This window comes from Metarhizium album (genome assembly GCF_000804445.1).
Source record: "Metarhizium album ARSEF 1941 chromosome Unknown scaffold_1, whole genome shotgun sequence".
In the NCBI taxonomy this organism is placed as follows: domain Eukaryota; kingdom Fungi; phylum Ascomycota; class Sordariomycetes; order Hypocreales; family Clavicipitaceae; genus Metarhizium; species Metarhizium album.
In genome coordinates this window covers 3703474-3720822 of record NW_024467575.1, presented here as the reverse complement: position 1 = coordinate 3720822, position 17349 = coordinate 3703474, and the positions used below count along the sequence as shown (strand labels likewise).

The 17349-nt window shown below is 54.0% G+C and overlaps 5 protein-coding genes across 5 annotated transcripts; 3 read left to right on the top strand and 2 right to left on the bottom strand.

The window, feature by feature from the left end:
* Positions 1-446: 446 nt before the first annotated feature.
* On the top strand, positions 447-3401 carry MAM_01072 (uncharacterized protein; the record flags this gene model as incomplete). The annotated part of the gene is made up of 3 exons (XM_040819871.1): positions 447-667; positions 784-2245; positions 2331-3401. 3 exons carry the CDS (start codon positions 447-449, stop codon positions 3399-3401), a joined length of 2754 nt encoding a protein of 917 aa, XP_040683136.1.
* A 774-nt stretch (positions 3402-4175) lies between these two features.
* Positions 4176-5414, bottom strand: MAM_01071 (YagE family protein; the record flags this gene model as incomplete). Its single annotated transcript, XM_040819870.1, has 1 exon — positions 4176-5414. The coding sequence occupies one exon, from the start codon at positions 5412-5414 to the stop codon at positions 4176-4178; it is 1239 nt and encodes a 412-aa protein (XP_040683135.1).
* A 608-nt stretch (positions 5415-6022) lies between these two features.
* On the top strand, positions 6023-7335 carry MAM_01070 (Sec14 cytosolic factor; the record flags this gene model as incomplete). Its single annotated transcript, XM_040819869.1, has 4 exons — positions 6023-6190; positions 6336-6385; positions 6466-6589; positions 6661-7335. The coding sequence occupies 4 exons, from the start codon at positions 6023-6025 to the stop codon at positions 7333-7335; spliced, it is 1017 nt and encodes a 338-aa protein (XP_040683134.1).
* A 2935-nt stretch (positions 7336-10270) lies between these two features.
* Positions 10271-11487, top strand: MAM_01069 (Nucleoside phosphorylase domain protein; the record flags this gene model as incomplete). Its single annotated transcript, XM_040819868.1, has 2 exons — positions 10271-10340; positions 10439-11487. 2 exons carry the CDS (start codon positions 10271-10273, stop codon positions 11485-11487), a joined length of 1119 nt encoding a protein of 372 aa, XP_040683133.1.
* A 3845-nt stretch (positions 11488-15332) lies between these two features.
* MAM_01068 (uncharacterized protein) lies at positions 15333-15824 on the bottom strand (the record flags this gene model as incomplete). Its single annotated transcript, XM_040819867.1, has 1 exon — positions 15333-15824. The coding sequence occupies one exon, from the start codon at positions 15822-15824 to the stop codon at positions 15333-15335; it is 492 nt and encodes a 163-aa protein (XP_040683132.1).
* Between the last annotated feature and the right edge of the window lie 1525 nt (positions 15825-17349).

The window sequence follows — 17349 nt, the reverse complement described above, 5'->3', positions numbered from 1 at the left end:
TCTGCCGTCCGTGACTGTTGGCACGCTGGACGGAGTCGGCGCATATGAATGGGGAACATGCAGAGTCACGTGCACGCAATTTTAGACTTTTCCCACTTCAGCGTTAGCCTGGGACGTAGGCCCGCCAGCCAGAAGTACCTACTCGTTCGTTGTGGTCCACGACACATTCTTCCTTCGAGGTCTGTTCTGCAGCGCTCGCTTCACAGTTGTCCGCCGGAAACCAGAAAAAAAAAACCAAAAATTGCGCCACCTTGGTTGAAGGGCCCCGAATCGCCATTCTGCAGGCGTAGCTCACCATTGCACCCTCTGTGTTGGATGCAGACGGCGTCTTGGACCACACTTGATGAAAGGGCCTAGAGTCGCACCGATCTGTTCTCCATCCTGCAACCGCGTATCGCGACGAGGCGCGGCGAGCATCACCAAAGCTCGTTCATCGCGATTATAACATGGCGCAGCCAACGCCGGTCGGAGCAAACGGCGCTTCGACTCCTTCCAACGACGAGAACGGACACCTCGCCGTCCCGGGCAAGCGAAAACGCGACAGCAAGGACGGTGCGGTTGGAGCCGAAATGACGAGTGTTGAAGAACAGAAGCCGGCCGCACCCCACCGATGGGCTGCGGGGGAGCAAAAGGATCTAATAAAGTCGTACTTTGATGTTTTGAAGAGGTACGTCGCTCAATTTTCCCCATCCGGGCTCAACGCCAATTCGGTGCGACCTCGCTGTTGATGAGAACATCGACGTGACCTGTGGCCGAACGCAATGGCTGACCATCGACTTCTAGTATCGACGTTGAGCCCGCCATTCTAAAACGACCATTAGGGGACCGTAAAGTTCAGGATGAGCCCGACACGAAGCGACAAAAGTCCTCTGACCCGTCGTCGGTGAGGTCAATATCGGACAAAATTGCTGCCGATTCGTATACCCATATCGAACATGTTGCCTCTGATGTTGTATCTGCCACCGATGCCGCATTGTCAGAAATCAGGGCCAGGGTCCCGGATGGCTCCGGCAGCGCGGGAAGTACCAAATTAGCAGTCCGCATTGCCGAATTCAAGGCGCAAGCCCTCGCGATTATGGAGCGGGAGAAGGCATATCCCAGAGTTGCGACCTCCGAGGCCATCAACGGCCAAGTTGATTCCAAAGCTGCGTCGTGTAAGAGCCAGGCAATTCTGTCGGTGGTTGGCTACGCGCCGCAGGAAAGACGTCTGTTTTCGAGTCTGCCATTATCTCAGGATATTGACCTGACAGAGCTCAATCTGCCGCCTGGCGTCTCCTTTTCGCGCCTTGTTCCCGCCAACACACAAGAGCGAACGCAGACATTGGGTGAATTGTTTAGCCCTCCTCGACCACTACCTCCCTTGCAACCGCCCAAACAACCCAAAACCCAAGCCAAGGGCAACACGCTGGACTTTTATCACCCTGATTTAGCAGACACTGCCACGTACCGTGGAGCCTGTTACTTCGGCACAAAGCTTTCGTCAGGTTACTATCTTGACTACAGCAACGCTACGCCATCATATCAGACCAAGACCAAACAGCGAGAGCGCGCCCAAAGTCTTGCTGGCAAGAAGCCATCTACTTCCGAGTTGGAGATGTCGGAGATGGAATCCCTTTTCAGAGGCGCCTTTTCTACTTTTGCCCCATGTAAGGATGACTCAGGAGCGGTTATCCCATCAGGAACTGTTGGTAAGATGTGGTGGCACAAGAGCGGCTCCAAGAATTTTCAGAGGATGATCGAGGTTGAATACTATCCGGACATTGCGGACGTGGATGCATTTCACCCCAGCCCTAGAGGCGAGGAACTCGACGAAGATGCTGTGCAGGAAGCCATTGATAACTGGGATGATGATGCCGTTGACCCTTCGCTCGAGGACGCAATGGGCACCAAGCGTGACCAGAGCCAGAAGGAGGTTGATGATGTTCTTGATGAAGTCAGCGACTTGATCGGAACCCTGGCTTCCTATCAGCGTATTCGCAACCTCACGCTGCCTAATTCTCAAAATCGCCAATCCAGCGACCCCGTCAATGGTGACATGCTGGCTAATTCCGGACCTCAACCCTCAGAAGAAGAACAGGCCACTTATGAGATGCTCAAGGCTCAGCTGGCTTTGATTATCAAGACCCTACCGCCATATGCAGTGGCCAAACTGAACGGAGATCAGCTGGATGATTTGCTCATCAGCACCAAGATTCAGGTTCGGACAGATCAATACCGGGGTGTCATGGAGGAAGACGATGCTGGTGTACAGGCTCGCATCAGAGCACAGCAACAGCAACAGCAACAGCAGCAGCAGCAGCAGCAGGCAGCAGCAGCAACAACAACAACAGCAGCAGCAGCAGCAGCAGCAACAACACGTCGCAGCTCAAGCAGCCCAAGCAGCCCAGGCGAATGCTCGGCCGCCCTTGCAACGCTCTGCCAGTATTTCCACGCCCTACGCAAATCAGTATCAACACCCGCCTCAGTACGGTACACCGACGCGAACCCCCTCACATCCTCAGCAATATTTCCGATCTATGCCGACTCCCAACTATCACCAACCTCGGACTATGGGCAGTCCCGCGCCACAGCATCCTAGACCACCGCAGCCAAACCAATACACTCGACCTAACGGCTATCCAAATCAGTATGCCACGCAACTGGCCAAAGCACAGACTCCTTACGGCCATCAGAACATGCCCCAGGCCCATCAACAGCGGCCACCACAATACGGCCAACTTCAACAACAGGGTGTTCCGAATGCTACGCGATTCCAATATCAACAGCAGTTCCAGCAGCAACCGCCACCACAACCGCCGCCACCTGGGCCTCCGGGGCAGCCCAATTATGGTGCATATATGAATGGCGCCGGCATGCCGCCTAGGAACATGTCGCCGCAAGTTCCCCCGCGACACCCTTATAGCCCATCACCAAACATGCAGCAAGCTCAACAACGGTTTGGGACCCCGGGTCAAGGCAATCCACAAATGGCCCGGCATGCCAGCAATCCAGGACCGCACCCTCAATACAACCAGTCTCCCGGTCTTACCGGCTACCACACTGTCATTCCCGAGGCCCAGCAACAACGAATTCTGGAGCAAGCCAAGGCACGAGTTGCTGCGCAAGAGAGGACTGCCATGTTTGGCGACAAGATGCAGCCAGGTTTTCCCGGGATGCCCATGGGATACGGCGGTAACGTGGATGCGAATCGCATGGCAACAGCTCGTGCGAACCTCATGAACCAGCAGAAGCCACAAACACCCGTTGGTCAGCGACAAGGTATAAACGGCACACCCCAGTCGCAATACGTCCCTCCATCAAAAGTAACTCCGGTTCCCGTGCCCCCCATCCCCGGTGCCGGACAGCAGCAGCCGCAATCGGGGCAGCAACCGCCTCAGGGTTTCCCTGGTCTCGAGTCATAACCAGCGCGGAGGACCTTACTCACGACACCAGTAGAAGCCAGCGGAAAAGCTGTTGGCGGGAGATGACGACGACCAGGGAAGTGATGATGTTTTGTTTTGTGAGAAGAGGGGGAGCCGTATTTTACACCCCTTTTGACGAGTTTCTCACCCCCAAGGTCAAGGGCGTATTTAGGAGTACTTTCCCCCCCCCCCCTTGCAAAGGTTTTTTTTTGTTCTTGGCAAGAAAAGGAAGGCAAACGGGAAGGAAATCATGTAAACGGCTGGGGAATAGATGCGATCAAAAGGGGAGGCAGCGTTGTGGTGCATGGAATATATCCCCTGGGGACTTTGTACACAAGATTTGCAGCTACTTGAGGCAGGACTCTTTTTCTGTAAGGCGTGGGTTTGGCTCCGAGCGGAATAGACGTGTAAACTGCCCAGGACTGTTTCTCATGTGAGTTGTTCTATACTTGTGTGACTGGACGAGACCTTTTGAAATAATGTCTCGAGGGCCATGCCTGTCTTGGATGCGTGCCAGCGTAGCTAGAATGAAGCGGGATGGTGGATGATGGACACGATGAACAGAGGTAAAGGAAGGATTGGTGAAGCGTCGAGCTGAGTGGGTATCATTCAAAAATATCTAGGGCCTGCCGTCTAAACGCCGTGAAATAGCGCGGCACTATAATACAATACAAAAAGGTCCATGCATTCATTCGTCCGTCCAGGCGTCACAGGTCTGACGCATGACATATACAAGCCCAAAGCGCCCTTTTTGAATGCTATGCAAGGGCCTCGTCATTTTGCCGCCCTGGCCGCCTCCCTCTCGTGCCCCCACTCCAGAACGATTCTCCTCAACTCAAACACTACCTCGACGGCAATTAGCAAGATGATGATGAGTTCCAGCCTCGTGCCGTGCTGCTCGCTCGACATTTCGCGCAACACAGTAGCTATCTCCTGGGCATAGTCCATCTTTTGGTTGAGGGTGCGGATTCGAACGTTGACGTCTAGCGCACGCCCGACTTGGTCGTAGTACCCCTCGAGCCCGAGCTCGGATCTGCTGTCCCAGAAGATGTCGGGCAGGGAGTCGGTCAACTCGGAGTAGTGGTTCAGCCGGGCCCGTAGACTGAGCAACTCGCCCGTCTTTTGGAGGATGAACTTGCGGCCGAGAGGAAGGCCGGAGCCCCGGGACAGGACGGCGGGGATGTTGCGGGTGCTCTCGAAGTAGGCGGTCAATGCGCTCTCGAGGACAGCGAGCTTGGTGCTCCTGGCGAGACCGGACGAGAAGGCGATCTTGGCGAGGGTCGTGTCGAGGGTGTCGCCCTCCTTGTGCTCGCGGCGGGTGCCGAGCACGACCATGTCGCCCTTCATGGTGGACTCTGCGCGGGCCGTGTCGGTGGTGAAGTCGAGGTCCTCGGCCTCGCGGAGCTGGGGGGGGTGTGGTTCCTCGGCGGCGCGGAGGATTTGCCTCGTGACGATGTCTGGCGGCAGTGACCATGTGACTATGGTGCCCGAGGGGAAGACGAAGATGTCCCCGCCGTTGACGCCCTTGGCATGGACTACTTCGCTGGCGTCGAAGCCCGTGTTGTCGGGGTCGATGACGAAGCCGTGCGAGGAGAGGATCTCGACCACAGAGGGCATGTTGAAAGATTCGGCGACGCAGGTTGCGCTTATGGTGGTCTCGACGTCAGTCGTTGCGCCGTGCGGACTTGGCTGGCTGCCTGCGCGCTTTGGTTGCTGAGCAATGATGGCGACTCGGCGGAGGGAGTTTTTGGCCGTGGTCGCGCGGGTAGGCTTGCGCTTGGCGGCGGCGGATGACGACGCTGGTTGAGATTCAGTGCTCGGGGTCCGAGGGGCAGACTTGGATTGGTCGGCGGGGATGCTGGAGAGGAACGGATTCGAGGTGAAGAAGTGTCGGTTTCGCGGCAGGCCTGCCGATGAGGTGAGGTGGAAGGAGCGGCGAGGGCGTCGCGATGTGACGGAGCCGTAGACGTGTCGGGCAACGGCGAGGGTTGTCCGCTGCGGAGGGTACCTCATGACGAGGGTTTGGACTGTCCGTATGTAGCGCTGCGGACCATGGCGGTGAGGCTTGACTGGCTTGACTGACGGCCGACAACAAGTCAATGGATGATGAGTTGAGAGTTGCCTTGGGGAGCGGATCGACGACCTGGAGCAGAGTTGCACCCGCGATGAGTGACGAGAACAAATCTTGATCGTTATCAGCTCGTGACGCTGCACGTGGTCAACCCCGACCCACAGCCGCCGTAATGTGGCGCTAGGCTCTCGTGGGCGCTGAGAAGGCTTCCAAGTTCTCGACCCGGCCGTGAACTACCACCATCGCATCGACGCTGACGCTGTTGGCTCAAGTTTATTCTCCGCCCTGTTGTCTCAGGTGCTGTCTGTCTGTGTCTGGTTGCTTCGTCATCCATCATCCTCCCGCCTTTTTTTGCTACTCAGTTCCTGCTCCGTCTTTTCCCTTTGTTTCCACGTGCCATATTCCACCATCAAGGACTCGCCCCCTTTGTTCACTTGGCTCCTGCACGAGTCCGATCCCCTCATCCCGCCTCCCTCCTACTCATCACAGACCGAAGTCTCTCCTCGCCAGATCCTCATTTCCAGCCAACCCCTTTACCACATTTCCGACCATGGATATCGACAAGAAGTACGACAACTACGACTTCCCCGTCACCGCTGCCGAGCCTCAGAATGGCCATGCTGGTCATCTTAACCAGCAGCAGATTGCCCAGGTCCACCAGCTGCGTATGATGCTCGAGGCTGAGGGATACACGGATCGTCTGGACACATTGACTTTGGTAGCCAGCTCCCCTCGAGATTTTGACTCATCCGTGCCGGATTGTCGACCTCTGTTCTTCTCTTGTGCAAGCAAGACAATAATTGGGGGCAAATGACACCTTGCGAGCCATTCAGGCGAGGCTAACGTTTCGTTTCCGGCGGTAGTTGAGATTCCTGCGAGCACGCAAGTGGGATGTCAACTTGTCCAAGGCCATGTAAGATCTCTCCTCGCGCCTCCCTTACCAGTCCGAACTCGCTCAAGATGAGTTGACAAAAACCCGACACTGCCCACCAGGTTCATTGATACCGAAAAGTGGCGAAAGAAGACCAAGCTCGACGAGACCGTTCCCACCTGGAATTACCCCGAGAAGCCCGAGGTTGCCAAGTACTACAAGCAGTTCTACCACAAGACCGACAAGGTGAATAGTTCTACTTGACCATAAAGCCATGCCTAATTTCGTGGAGCCTGTATTGACCCCCCACTGAACAGGATGGCCGTCCCATTTACATTGAGACACTCGGCGGTATTGACCTTACTGCCATGTACAAAATCACCACCTCTGAGCGGATGCTCACCAACCTTGCCGTCGAGTACGAGCGACTCGCCGACCCACGGCTGCCCGCCTGTTCTCGCAAGGTTGGCAACCTTTTGGAGACTTGCTGCACCATCATGGACCTCCAAGGCGTTACCCTGACCAAGGTCCCGTCCGTCTACTCCTACGTTCGCTCGGCTTCCGAAATCTCTCAGAACTACTACCCCGAGCGTCTGGGAAAGCTGTTCCTGATCAACGCGCCGTGGGGTTTCTCAACTGTCTGGAGCGTAGTCAAGGGTTGGCTTGACCCCGTCACCGTCAAGAAGATTCATATTCTTGGCAGTAGCTACCAGACCGAGCTGTTGAAGCACGTCGACCGCGAGAGTCTGCCCGTCGAATTTGGGGGTACGTGCAGATGCGACGGTGGCTGTGAGAACAGCGATGCCGGTCCGTGGCACGACCCAGAATGGGCTCGACCTGCCTGGTGGGAAAAGACAGAAGAGAAGATCATTCAGAACGACGGCTCCAAGATTGAGACGGCCCAAGAGGCCCCTGCTGCTGAGCCCGTCCTTGTCGCCGAAAAGGCCCAGGACGAGATAAAGGGCGAGGCAAAGCAGGCTGCTACCGCTTAAACCACCGCTCCTATTTCGCTCATTCGTATTTGAGGAATTGTTTTTTTTGCTCTAAATGGCAGGACGCGTGTGAATAACTCCCGACGTGATTGAAAACAAGAGTGTTCGGGTTTGGTGTAGACGGCATGTTCGGAGTAGACTGATGAGATTGAGAGTAATCGTTTGGGGGAGGTTGAGTGGAAGTTGAGGCACCTGATTCTTTGATTGACACGGGCGGCTATTACATACACTGGAGGGAAAGAAAAGGGGTTCTATAGAGATTCCAAAAAATTCATTTATTCCTTTAGCCATCAAAACGCAGCTCTTTCTATATTTGTACGGACTATAAGTATAAGCCCTAGCTTCTTGCTACTTCGCTGTCTTTTATTGGCGTGTTGACAGGGACTGCTTTGCCCATGTTCTTTTATTACATAAAGCATCAATCAACTCGATACCAGGCTAGAAATACTTGTGTGTTTGCGTGAGACCCCAAATCCGGACCCAGCAAGAAACTGGCCAATGCTGAGAATCCCTAGCGAGGCTTGAAGCAATCTCGTACACCACCAAGCTAGAAGTGATGACAGTATACTTCCCCGCAGCTCGATCATCTTTTCTATGATGGGATTATTATAATATAACAACAAACCACAACAAAGATACGCTATGGCCAGCTCAAGTGAAATACACGGGTAGCGCCCGAAAACGCCTTTGACAAAGCTCTTCACCTAGCATCAGCTCCAAAAGGACTGATTGCCCTGTTGATTACTCCGTATTGTGAAGCGTCATTCGCGACGACTTCCGCGAGCCCCATCTCCGTCGCCAGCTCCTTGCTCTGTGTCACGCGGATGTTGGTGACACAAGGGCTTGGTCACGAGACTAGGGCAGAAGGCTGCTGCACACGGAGTACAAGGACCCCTGATACCAAAGTGTGTTGGATGCGAATCGAGCGGAAGTGCTCCAAGCCCTCAGACGAGCCCTGGTCACACTCTGTGACAGGTACGAGAATACCCAACAAGAGCGACATCAAGCAAAAATCCCAGAACATAGAACAACCGGGACTTTCATTTCCTGTGCCTGCCCCCGGAACCAAGTACAAAACAGACAAGCATGCGCAACTGCACAAGCTAGAGAAGCGCTGATACTGGCGCCTGACAAGTCAGAGATGTGCTGGGAATGCCAGTCGCCCAAGAAATGGGTATTTCCCTCGAAGATTATCACCGGCAAGCATCAGGTGCTCTGATGTTATCATGAAATTCAGTGTCTCGTACCTGCGAAAGTGTGCAGCTTTCTCATGATGACTGCCTTTTTTCTTTGTCTCCGTTTGGAGTCGTTGGAGATACCACTGCCCACTCCTGAGGACTGAGATTGCTCCCACGAATAGCCTCTGGGAGGCTGCATCCCTCGACCAGGGCAGCGTTCAAGTCTTTCCAATGCCATGGAGAAAATGGCCCAACAGCGCTCTGAGAAAGACAATTTATAACTATCAAGCGGGACACTAATCTAGAGACACCTGAGGATGTGTAAGTCCAAGGGGCGCGGCCAGGCCGAGAAGCGTCGCGAACAATGAGTCCAGCAGCCTCAGCGAGAACCCATATATTACGCCTCTGCACGTCAACGTATGGTTGTATGCCAACTTGGCCGCCATGGAAATTCTGCTAGATGCCGGCGACGACACGGTTCAGATGCTCTACATTAGCCGGTGGGCAGCTAGCTGATGCTGCTAACGAGCTGCCGCAGCTGGCCAACATTGTTGTCGCGGACAGGGGCGTGAATGGCTTTGCCAGTAGAGCGGAGGGCTTCGAGATGATAGCTGGATGCGTCGTCGACTTGGCGAGCTCTTCGCCCGCATGGTACCGGTCTTCTCGGCGAGTCGCGCGGAGCGGAGCCGCGGAGCCCCGCTAAATAAGGTGCAAGATCTCGGCGGCATTTGTGGAGACGCGTTGATATAAGTGGGTACCTGCGCGGACAGCGGGAAGCAGTACCTATGACTTGATGCCTGGTACCAGCCAGTTCGGGAATCTCGCGCGCAGTGTAATGTACAATTCATCCAATTCTATGTCGACGCATTTAACTCATGTACCCCACAACTTGCCGTCCCGTGCCGCCCGCGGTCCTCTTGTCTTTCCGATGCACGAGATTCGATGACATGATAGTCCATCAAGTATTCGTCCCGGTGACTCGTTTCGCCACTGACATACATTACAATTTGGGAGTCTGGGCCCAGGACCCTTAGGACTGACCTCTTTGAAGAGTGAAGACTCGCCGTCAGTCCTGGAGCTATTACATGAGAAGCACCGGTAGCCACGTTTCCCTTCGGCTTTCACTAGCAGATGCGAATAAATGTTCAACTTTCCATAATGCCGTCCGTCTTCAAAAGTCTCCCATGTAGTACGAGGCGCGGAGTGATGGATCCAGAATGAATGAGTCGCACGACGACGGCTTTTGTGTGGGCGTGGTGAGCCTCACCACTTGTGCGCGATTTTTTGAGCCAGAATATTTTGGTAGTACTCACGCAAGTAAGTTCTCGGGGTCCATTCTCCTGCGTGTGGTGCAGTATGTAGCATGAGAGGTAGCGGAACGAGCATGATATGACATGTCTCCCAACTCTGCGTTTGCAACCGGAGCTTTCACCCAGCCTCACTTCCGACCTTGCCCATGCTACATGGCGGATAGGCATGCGTAGCGCGTGAAACCAGTTTTACATGGTGTCTTGGCAGAATAAGGCAGAACAGTACGGAGTACCTAACCGTGAACATGCCGTTTTGAGTTAATTTAGTGTCAGTTTTGGTCGGAGATTCGCGTCAAGAGAGGCTGGCTGTTCTTTGCCGGTATGCTTGCTTTCTGGTCAGGATCAATACTATTACAGCCCGCCTCTGCCATACTCCCACTGCTTCAAGCGCTTCCCAGGAAATTTTCAGCCTTCTTAGCAAAAAAACAAGGAACTGTGACAGCAATTATGCCTGACGCCGAAGACTTTACCGTTGGCTGGATCTGTGCCTTGGACCGCGAGCTCGTCGCCGCCCAGTGTAGGTGTTCCTTGACGAAGAGTACCAAGTACCCGAATGTCTCGCGCCAAATGACAATAATAGCTATGGGGTGGGAAGAACAGGAAGCCATAATGTAGTCATTGCTGTATTACCGTACAAGGAGCATGGAAAGTCCAGTGCGGCCGTGGTTGCGAACGACATGCAAAGATCTTTCCCCAGCATTCGGATCGGCCTCATGGTCGGCATCGGAGGCGGAGCACCGAGTGCAAAGAATGACGTGCAACTAGGCGACATCGTCGTGAGCTGCCGAGGCGGCGGAAACGGAGGAGTGTTGCACCATGACTATGGCAAGGTAGTCCAGAACCGCGACTTCACCATGACGGGACATTTGAACCAGCCACCGCAGCTTCTGCTGCTGAGAGCGGTGAGCGCCCTCGAGGCCAGATACGACCGGAGTGCGCATCAAATCCGCGGCAACGTGGAGAAGGCATTGGAAAAGATCACGCGCCGGGAGAAATACCGCCGGCCAGCGGCCACGACGGACAGGCTCCACCTCTTCCCCTTTACGCATCCCCAGAACACGACCCAGGCGTGTGGCGTGGTGTGCGGCGATGATGCGTCCAACCTGATAGTTCGGAAAGAACGCAGCCGAGACGGAGACGATCCCGTGATTCACTACGGAATAATCGCCTCTGCTGATACCCTGATGAAAGACGCCACTGTTCGAGACGAGATGGCGCGGGAGCATAACATTCTCTGCTTTGAGATGGAAGCCGCAGGCCTGATGAACCACCTTCCTTGCCTAGTCATCCGGGGCATCTCCGACTACTCTGATTCTCACAAGAACGACGAGTGGCAGGGATACGCGGCCATGGTAGCCGCGGCATACGCAAGGGACCTCGTCACTTGCATGAACGCCCAGCAAGTGCGAGCAACCACGCCGATCAAGCAATTGCTTTCAGATGGTAAGTCCAGGATGAACATACTACGCGGCTCACGTTTAATGGATAGCGCGAGGGCGCAGGTGAACAGAGTAAGGAGCGCCACGGACAGAGGCGAGGACCAGCGGATTCTCAGATGGATCACGGAAGCAGACCACGCCGCTCACTTTAATACCTTCATTAGGGGGCGGCATTCCAATACACTAAAATGGCTAAAAGACTCGGACAAGTTCCAGAAATGGTAAACCTTGCTCTGCCAAGGCATTCCGGGCGCTGGGAAAACAATCCTCGCCTCACTCGCCATCAAAAAGGTTCTGAAGTACGCTCGAGAGAGGCAAAATATTGGCTGGGCCTACATCTACTGCCTCTCAGCAAAAGCGCCAACAAAGCATCGACAATTTCCTGGCAAGTCTAGGAAGCAGTTGGCTCAAGCCCAATCACCCTTGCCCGACTACATAAAGACCCTGTATCAAAAACATACAAAAATGCAGATGGAGACACGGCCCGAGGCTTTTCAGCGGCTGGCGCACGGAATAGAAGTCTGCGAGCACGGAGCACGAGGGTCTTGTGCAAAGCCAACGACGCCGACGTCAAAGTGTGTTATTACGGTTGAAATGAGTCATCGCTCCAAGCCCTCTATTCAGCCCTTGTCAGTGGGCAAAAATGTCACGGCACGCTTGGGATCAGCAAAGACAAACGGCCGAGTTGTCAAAATAGGGGCACGAGGAAACGATTGCGACGTCAACGAGCTGACCAGTTGCCCTACCTCATAATTTCGAAAAGAAAGGCACCACAAAAGCCTGAAAGATGCTGCTGACTATCTCATGGAAAGTGGCAAGCTTGAGGGCTAGTTTCCAAACGTCACCTTGCCCCTTTACGGCACATTCTGCCGAGGGGCGTCATACAGCCGACTAGTTGGACAATCTAGCCCAGAAACAGAGCACACATGGAAGGGTCTGTTTCTCAAAGAGCAGAATAGGGCACGTTTGAATTTATTTTTTCAACATCTAATAATATAGCTGCTGGTTACAATCTGGCTTGGGTCCTAGGCAAATGGCAAGAACAAACACACGAAAGGCTAGTCTCCGCAGAAATCAAGCATTGATCAAGTGACATAGTTTGTGTTTTATTTGGATTTTGCCCTTTTTTTTTTTTTTTTGTGTGGTACGCGACTCATCTGCTTTGCTTGCTTCTTGTCTTTGTTGTTTTCCGTTGTCCCCGAACCGCGGGGTCAAGTGGGGCCGGGCCGTTGGTCTGTTCCCGATCCGGACCCGGCCGCAGGTGCCGGCCGGAGCTAAAGATTGAATCTTGCTGCCCTGCGCGACACCATTGTCGCCCGAGCCCCAGCCCACGGACGAGATCAAAACGGACAAGATGAAAGGCTTGGAAGCCTGTGGAGTGTCACCCTTGTTCACGAGCAATCTCTTGTTCCCGAGCCAGACCAATAGGACGTGTTGGTTCATGAAGCCTCTGGCCGCAAAGTCGTTTCGGAAAACCAAGGAGCTTGACTACCAAAGTGTTATCTGACGAATTGCGCTGCAAAATGCTCCAGCCCTTGTCAAGATCATGGAGGGCCAGCCGGTATCATCCAATAACCATTCAAACCTCGCTGGTCCTCCTTCCAGTGCCACAGAAGAGGGTGAGCTCGTCAACAACCCCCCTCAGCAAGCGCAATATGGACATCAACACTAGGAGGGGGTCTGTCAGCTGAATCCGTGCCTGTTCAAGCTGTAAGGATGCAGCTTACAATTCCTCCGCAGACAAAGCTCCTCGCAGAGCCAAGCTCACAGCAACGGCCCGTGCAGCAGTTGGAGGCCTAGACCAAATGTCAGAAAGACGTCTCTGTACCATGAAAAGGCGGTCTGTTCCTCACATCCGGGCTGCAGGAAGTCTATGCGTTGAAACGGAATGTGGCTGTCAGCGTTCGGGACCAATCTCCTACACAGTCCTCACTCACACCGGCACTTGCACAAAGTTGCCGACCGGCATTCTGCCACAGCTCACTACCAAACGAGAGATAGCCCTGAGGAACAGCAAGCGCGGCAGCGGCAAACAGTGCGAGAAGATGGCATCGCATGGTGATGGATATATCGGGGGTGGGGGATGAAAGAGGATGAAGCGCCTTTAGTTATGTAATCAATTAATCATACGAGAACAAAAGATGGGTACAGTACTCAAAAATGTCGCGGTAAGCAGCTGAGACGATGATGGGCGTTTGTGTTTCCTATCGAACATGGAAGCTCGCTCTTTGCAATCTACGTAGGGGGATGAGGGGATATTTATAATGAAGAGACGTGCTGAATTTTGAAAAAGAAGTGCCTGATTAGACCTGGCTTCTGCCCAAAGTCTTGTTGATTGCGCTTCTGGTAGCTCTTTGAGTCTGTCGAAGCCTTGGTTTTCGGCATGTCGGTTCGGCAAGATGGGCAAAAACCATGTAATAAACGGCGTGACCAAGCCTGCCAAGCCCGTTGACGGCTGGTGTTGTTTCCTCAGATTCTTCCGACTGTTTTCCTCTGTTTCTTGACGCAGAATAGGGATCAGATTGTCTGATTTGACTGGGGCGGGGATCATCGTGTGTTCTGCTCGGGCGAGCGGCTCGAAAAGACAATCAACCGGCCTTGACGGAGCTTTCGCGCCACTCATACCCTGAATATAGGCTTGAATTAAGCTTATATTGCCCAAGTTGAGTGACGAACCATCATGGGCCTGTAGACGTAGACGCAGCGTGTGTAGAAATTTCCGCGTCTACCGCTTCAGCGCAATACACGCCTGAACTCACAAGAGCTGCCTCTGCGTGGACGTCGTTTCCGTCCGTGGATCAGCACCGGCACGGCACGGCACGGCACGTTGCTGCATGGATGCCAACTTTATCAATGTACCGCGCGGGCGGGAATTGCCACAGCAATACCCGTCGGAACGGTCTGTATTCAAGTACTCGGGCATGGGGTGCGATGCGTTGCGTTACCACGAACACATGGTCACGGGTCCGTTTGTGGAAATGCATGGACTTGCAACCTTTGCTGCTTGGGTTGCAGTCGACATGTTTCGAGTCTGCATGATTGTCACGGGATCTACATCTTCCTGGGCGATGTATGTCCTCGGTCCGCGTTGGAAGGCGCCATTCTGTCAAGCCGGCTCGATCGAGCACGAGACTGACTCCTACATTGGGAGGAAGACAATGTGAAGAAGGTGTGCGCACGGGGCGGAAATCCCGACGCCCGGGCTCATCTCGTCCTCAGTACCAAGGGGACTCTTCACGCGTGAATCGCTTGGGGGCCAATAAAGACCTGTTGTGCCCCAAGTAGACATTCATCACATGGTGGCCCGACGGACCGGACCAGACTGGCGAGGCACGGCTTTGCAGGTTTTCGAGGCAACGATGGCATCAACCTGTAAACAGCACAATGCTAGCTCCGGGGTGGAGTGGAGTAGACATCTGGTTTCCGATTCAATGGAAGCAATATATTTGCGGGACAAGCATGCTTTGCTCAGGAATAATTTCCGACAGAGTAGTAGCACGCGGAGGCTTTTGGTCGGGCTCACCGCGCCCATGTCTTGCGGCAACAAAGCCCATCAAAGTGTCAGTATAGTCCTCGTGCTAGCCATCCAGAGTATTTGAGTAAATCACAAGTAGACAAACAGAGCCGGACCGCCAATGTCTACCTAGTCTCTCTACGATCAAGCGCAGGCTCATAGACACTTCTCAACGAGTCCTCGTGAGCTCGCTCCGGTTGAGAACGCAGCTTTACGAAACGAGGCGCCCGGCAAAGCCAGCTATTCAATTCAAATGCCTAGTCGACTACCAAGACGGCCTAGCTACCGGCTTCAACAGAGATGACTAGATTTGCCATTGCCAATACTCTCCATCGATCCAGGCCGCAACTTGGCTTGTGCCGTAGCACGCAGCAACAAATCAAGAAAAGAGAGCCTGTCTGCACCCAGATCCTTCTAGGTAAGCCGCTATGCACTGAAGCTTCCTCCATTCTGTGATCCGCTCTTCACATTCGGGCGGCACAGCATGCCTTGGACGTAGGCCCCGTGGATCCAACTTGACAGCAGGCAGGAAGCGTAGAATGGCCAATGAGAAAGCCTAGTTATCGTCAGACTCGGGCTCCGGCTCGTGACCTCTACGGCAGTCGAGGTAATCGTCGAATATGGCGGGGACGGGCTTCTTCTCCTCCCGGTACTGCTGGCAATAGGCCTCTGTCCCGCAAGCCTCCTTTTTGAAACCGGTTTCCTCGTCACAAGGGCCCTCATTTGGGTTCGGAAGAAGAAAGGGCCTGTTCTTGTGGCCAGCCCGGCAGTCTTGTTCGCTGGTCCAAGGACCCTGGGGACGCTGGCGTGCCTCTTGGCGCCCTTCCTCGCCGTCAATCTGGTTCTCGCCCTTTTCGGCTTCATTTCCGAAGCAGCGGCAGAACAGCTCGGTGCCACTGTCCCGCTCCGGCAGCGTGCAAAGGAGCGCAGGGGGCGTCCGGAACAAGCCTGCGCTGGGCTCCATCCATTCAAGCTTGTCTGGATAGGAGGCTCTCGGTCTGGCGGCAGCCACGGCGGCGTAGATGGCAACGACGACGGCGGACTTCATGTCGGCGGTTGAAAGCAGTACACAAAGTGCCTGGGGGTAGATGGAGATGGAGGTGGAGATGCAGATGGTATTCAACGACGACGAGGTCGACAAAGGAGAGCTCACTGGGCGAGAGAGGCCTGGTTTTATATTCAAGTCTCAGCACCATGCGACTTGCACGTCGGGTCGCGGCGTGAATCTTGAAACCTTGAAGCGCTTTGCTATCCGGCCAACTGCACTGCGGTGGAGTTTAGATAACCCGGTCAGGTTGAATCGGTGACTAATAGTCGGCTCATCTGCATTCTTACTGAAGGCTGATGTTACTAAACTATGGCGTGCTCTAGAAGCAAGTCAGCACGGCAGGAAGGATGGAAATTCGTCGTCGTGTACACATATACACTGGCTTGTAGTCCCGCTTGGAACGATGTAGTCCCCGTTTGGAACCATGGACGATCAGGGAAGACCGCAGAGCCAAGTCCACCTGGGCGTTGTGATAACCGGTTTCGGCAAGAAAACCGCGCAGAGGCTCCAAGAGTTGTGCCCAGCGCTCATCCATATAGTGATGATAAAAGTGAGCGACATGGCATTATCACGGTATCTGAAGTCGACATGTATCGTTGATCGAAATGGCTGAATTTCCACAGACACACGTCGGCTCGGAACTCGACATGTATCCCAGCCGCGGAGGCACAAAGCAGATGTAGCGTTGTAGGCGAAGCTCAACGCCCTTGGCGAGACGTCTCGTCCCTCCAAGCCTCATATCACTTCCCTCGTCGTGGCCCAGGGGTTGGCCCGTAACCCGACAAGACGGCGCGAGTCGTTGCAGGAATGAAGGCTCGTTGGTTGCAGACGTGGTCGCCTGACGGGCAGACTATGCCGCTCTATATTACGGCCCGGAGTCGACGGTATGTGTGTCGCAGCGTACCGGACAAGGAGACTTTAAACATTGGCATGAATGTTCCTTCTAAACTGGAGACCTTGATAAAGCTTGCCGGCGTGTACAACATAATCTCTGATTATATAGCCTCGAGTAGTTAATCACCAAGAGCCAAGGCTGGTACAAGATAAAAGATAGCAAGTATCAAATCAAAATCAAGTATGTAAACGCAAGAGCAACTCTATTCTCTACGGAACCCGCTTCAAAGCCAACTTGTCATGTCAAAAATCACTACTTCTTCATCGACGTAGTTGATTATTGTGGCAGTAACCTTTTACAAAACCCTGGGACCGCAGGTTGGCTGGAATAGAGGTCCTTGTCGACGACCTCTATAAGCTGTCCTATTAGGTTATGGTGAAGCCCGAAAGAGTCACGGTTCCGGCAGCTCCCCTTGACTAATGCGGCGTAGAAGTGTAGAAGATTCAAAAGGAGAGTTGGATTCCAGGAGCTCCCTTGATTAGGTGGCGTACAAGTGTGAAAGGCTCAAGAGACGTGGTTCTAGCTCCCTACTCCTCTAGCGTCATCCTTCTGCTATACTACCTATATGTGATGATGCTGAGAAACGACTCGAGAATGGGCGTGCTCTGCTTGTCCTGCAAACAACAGCTT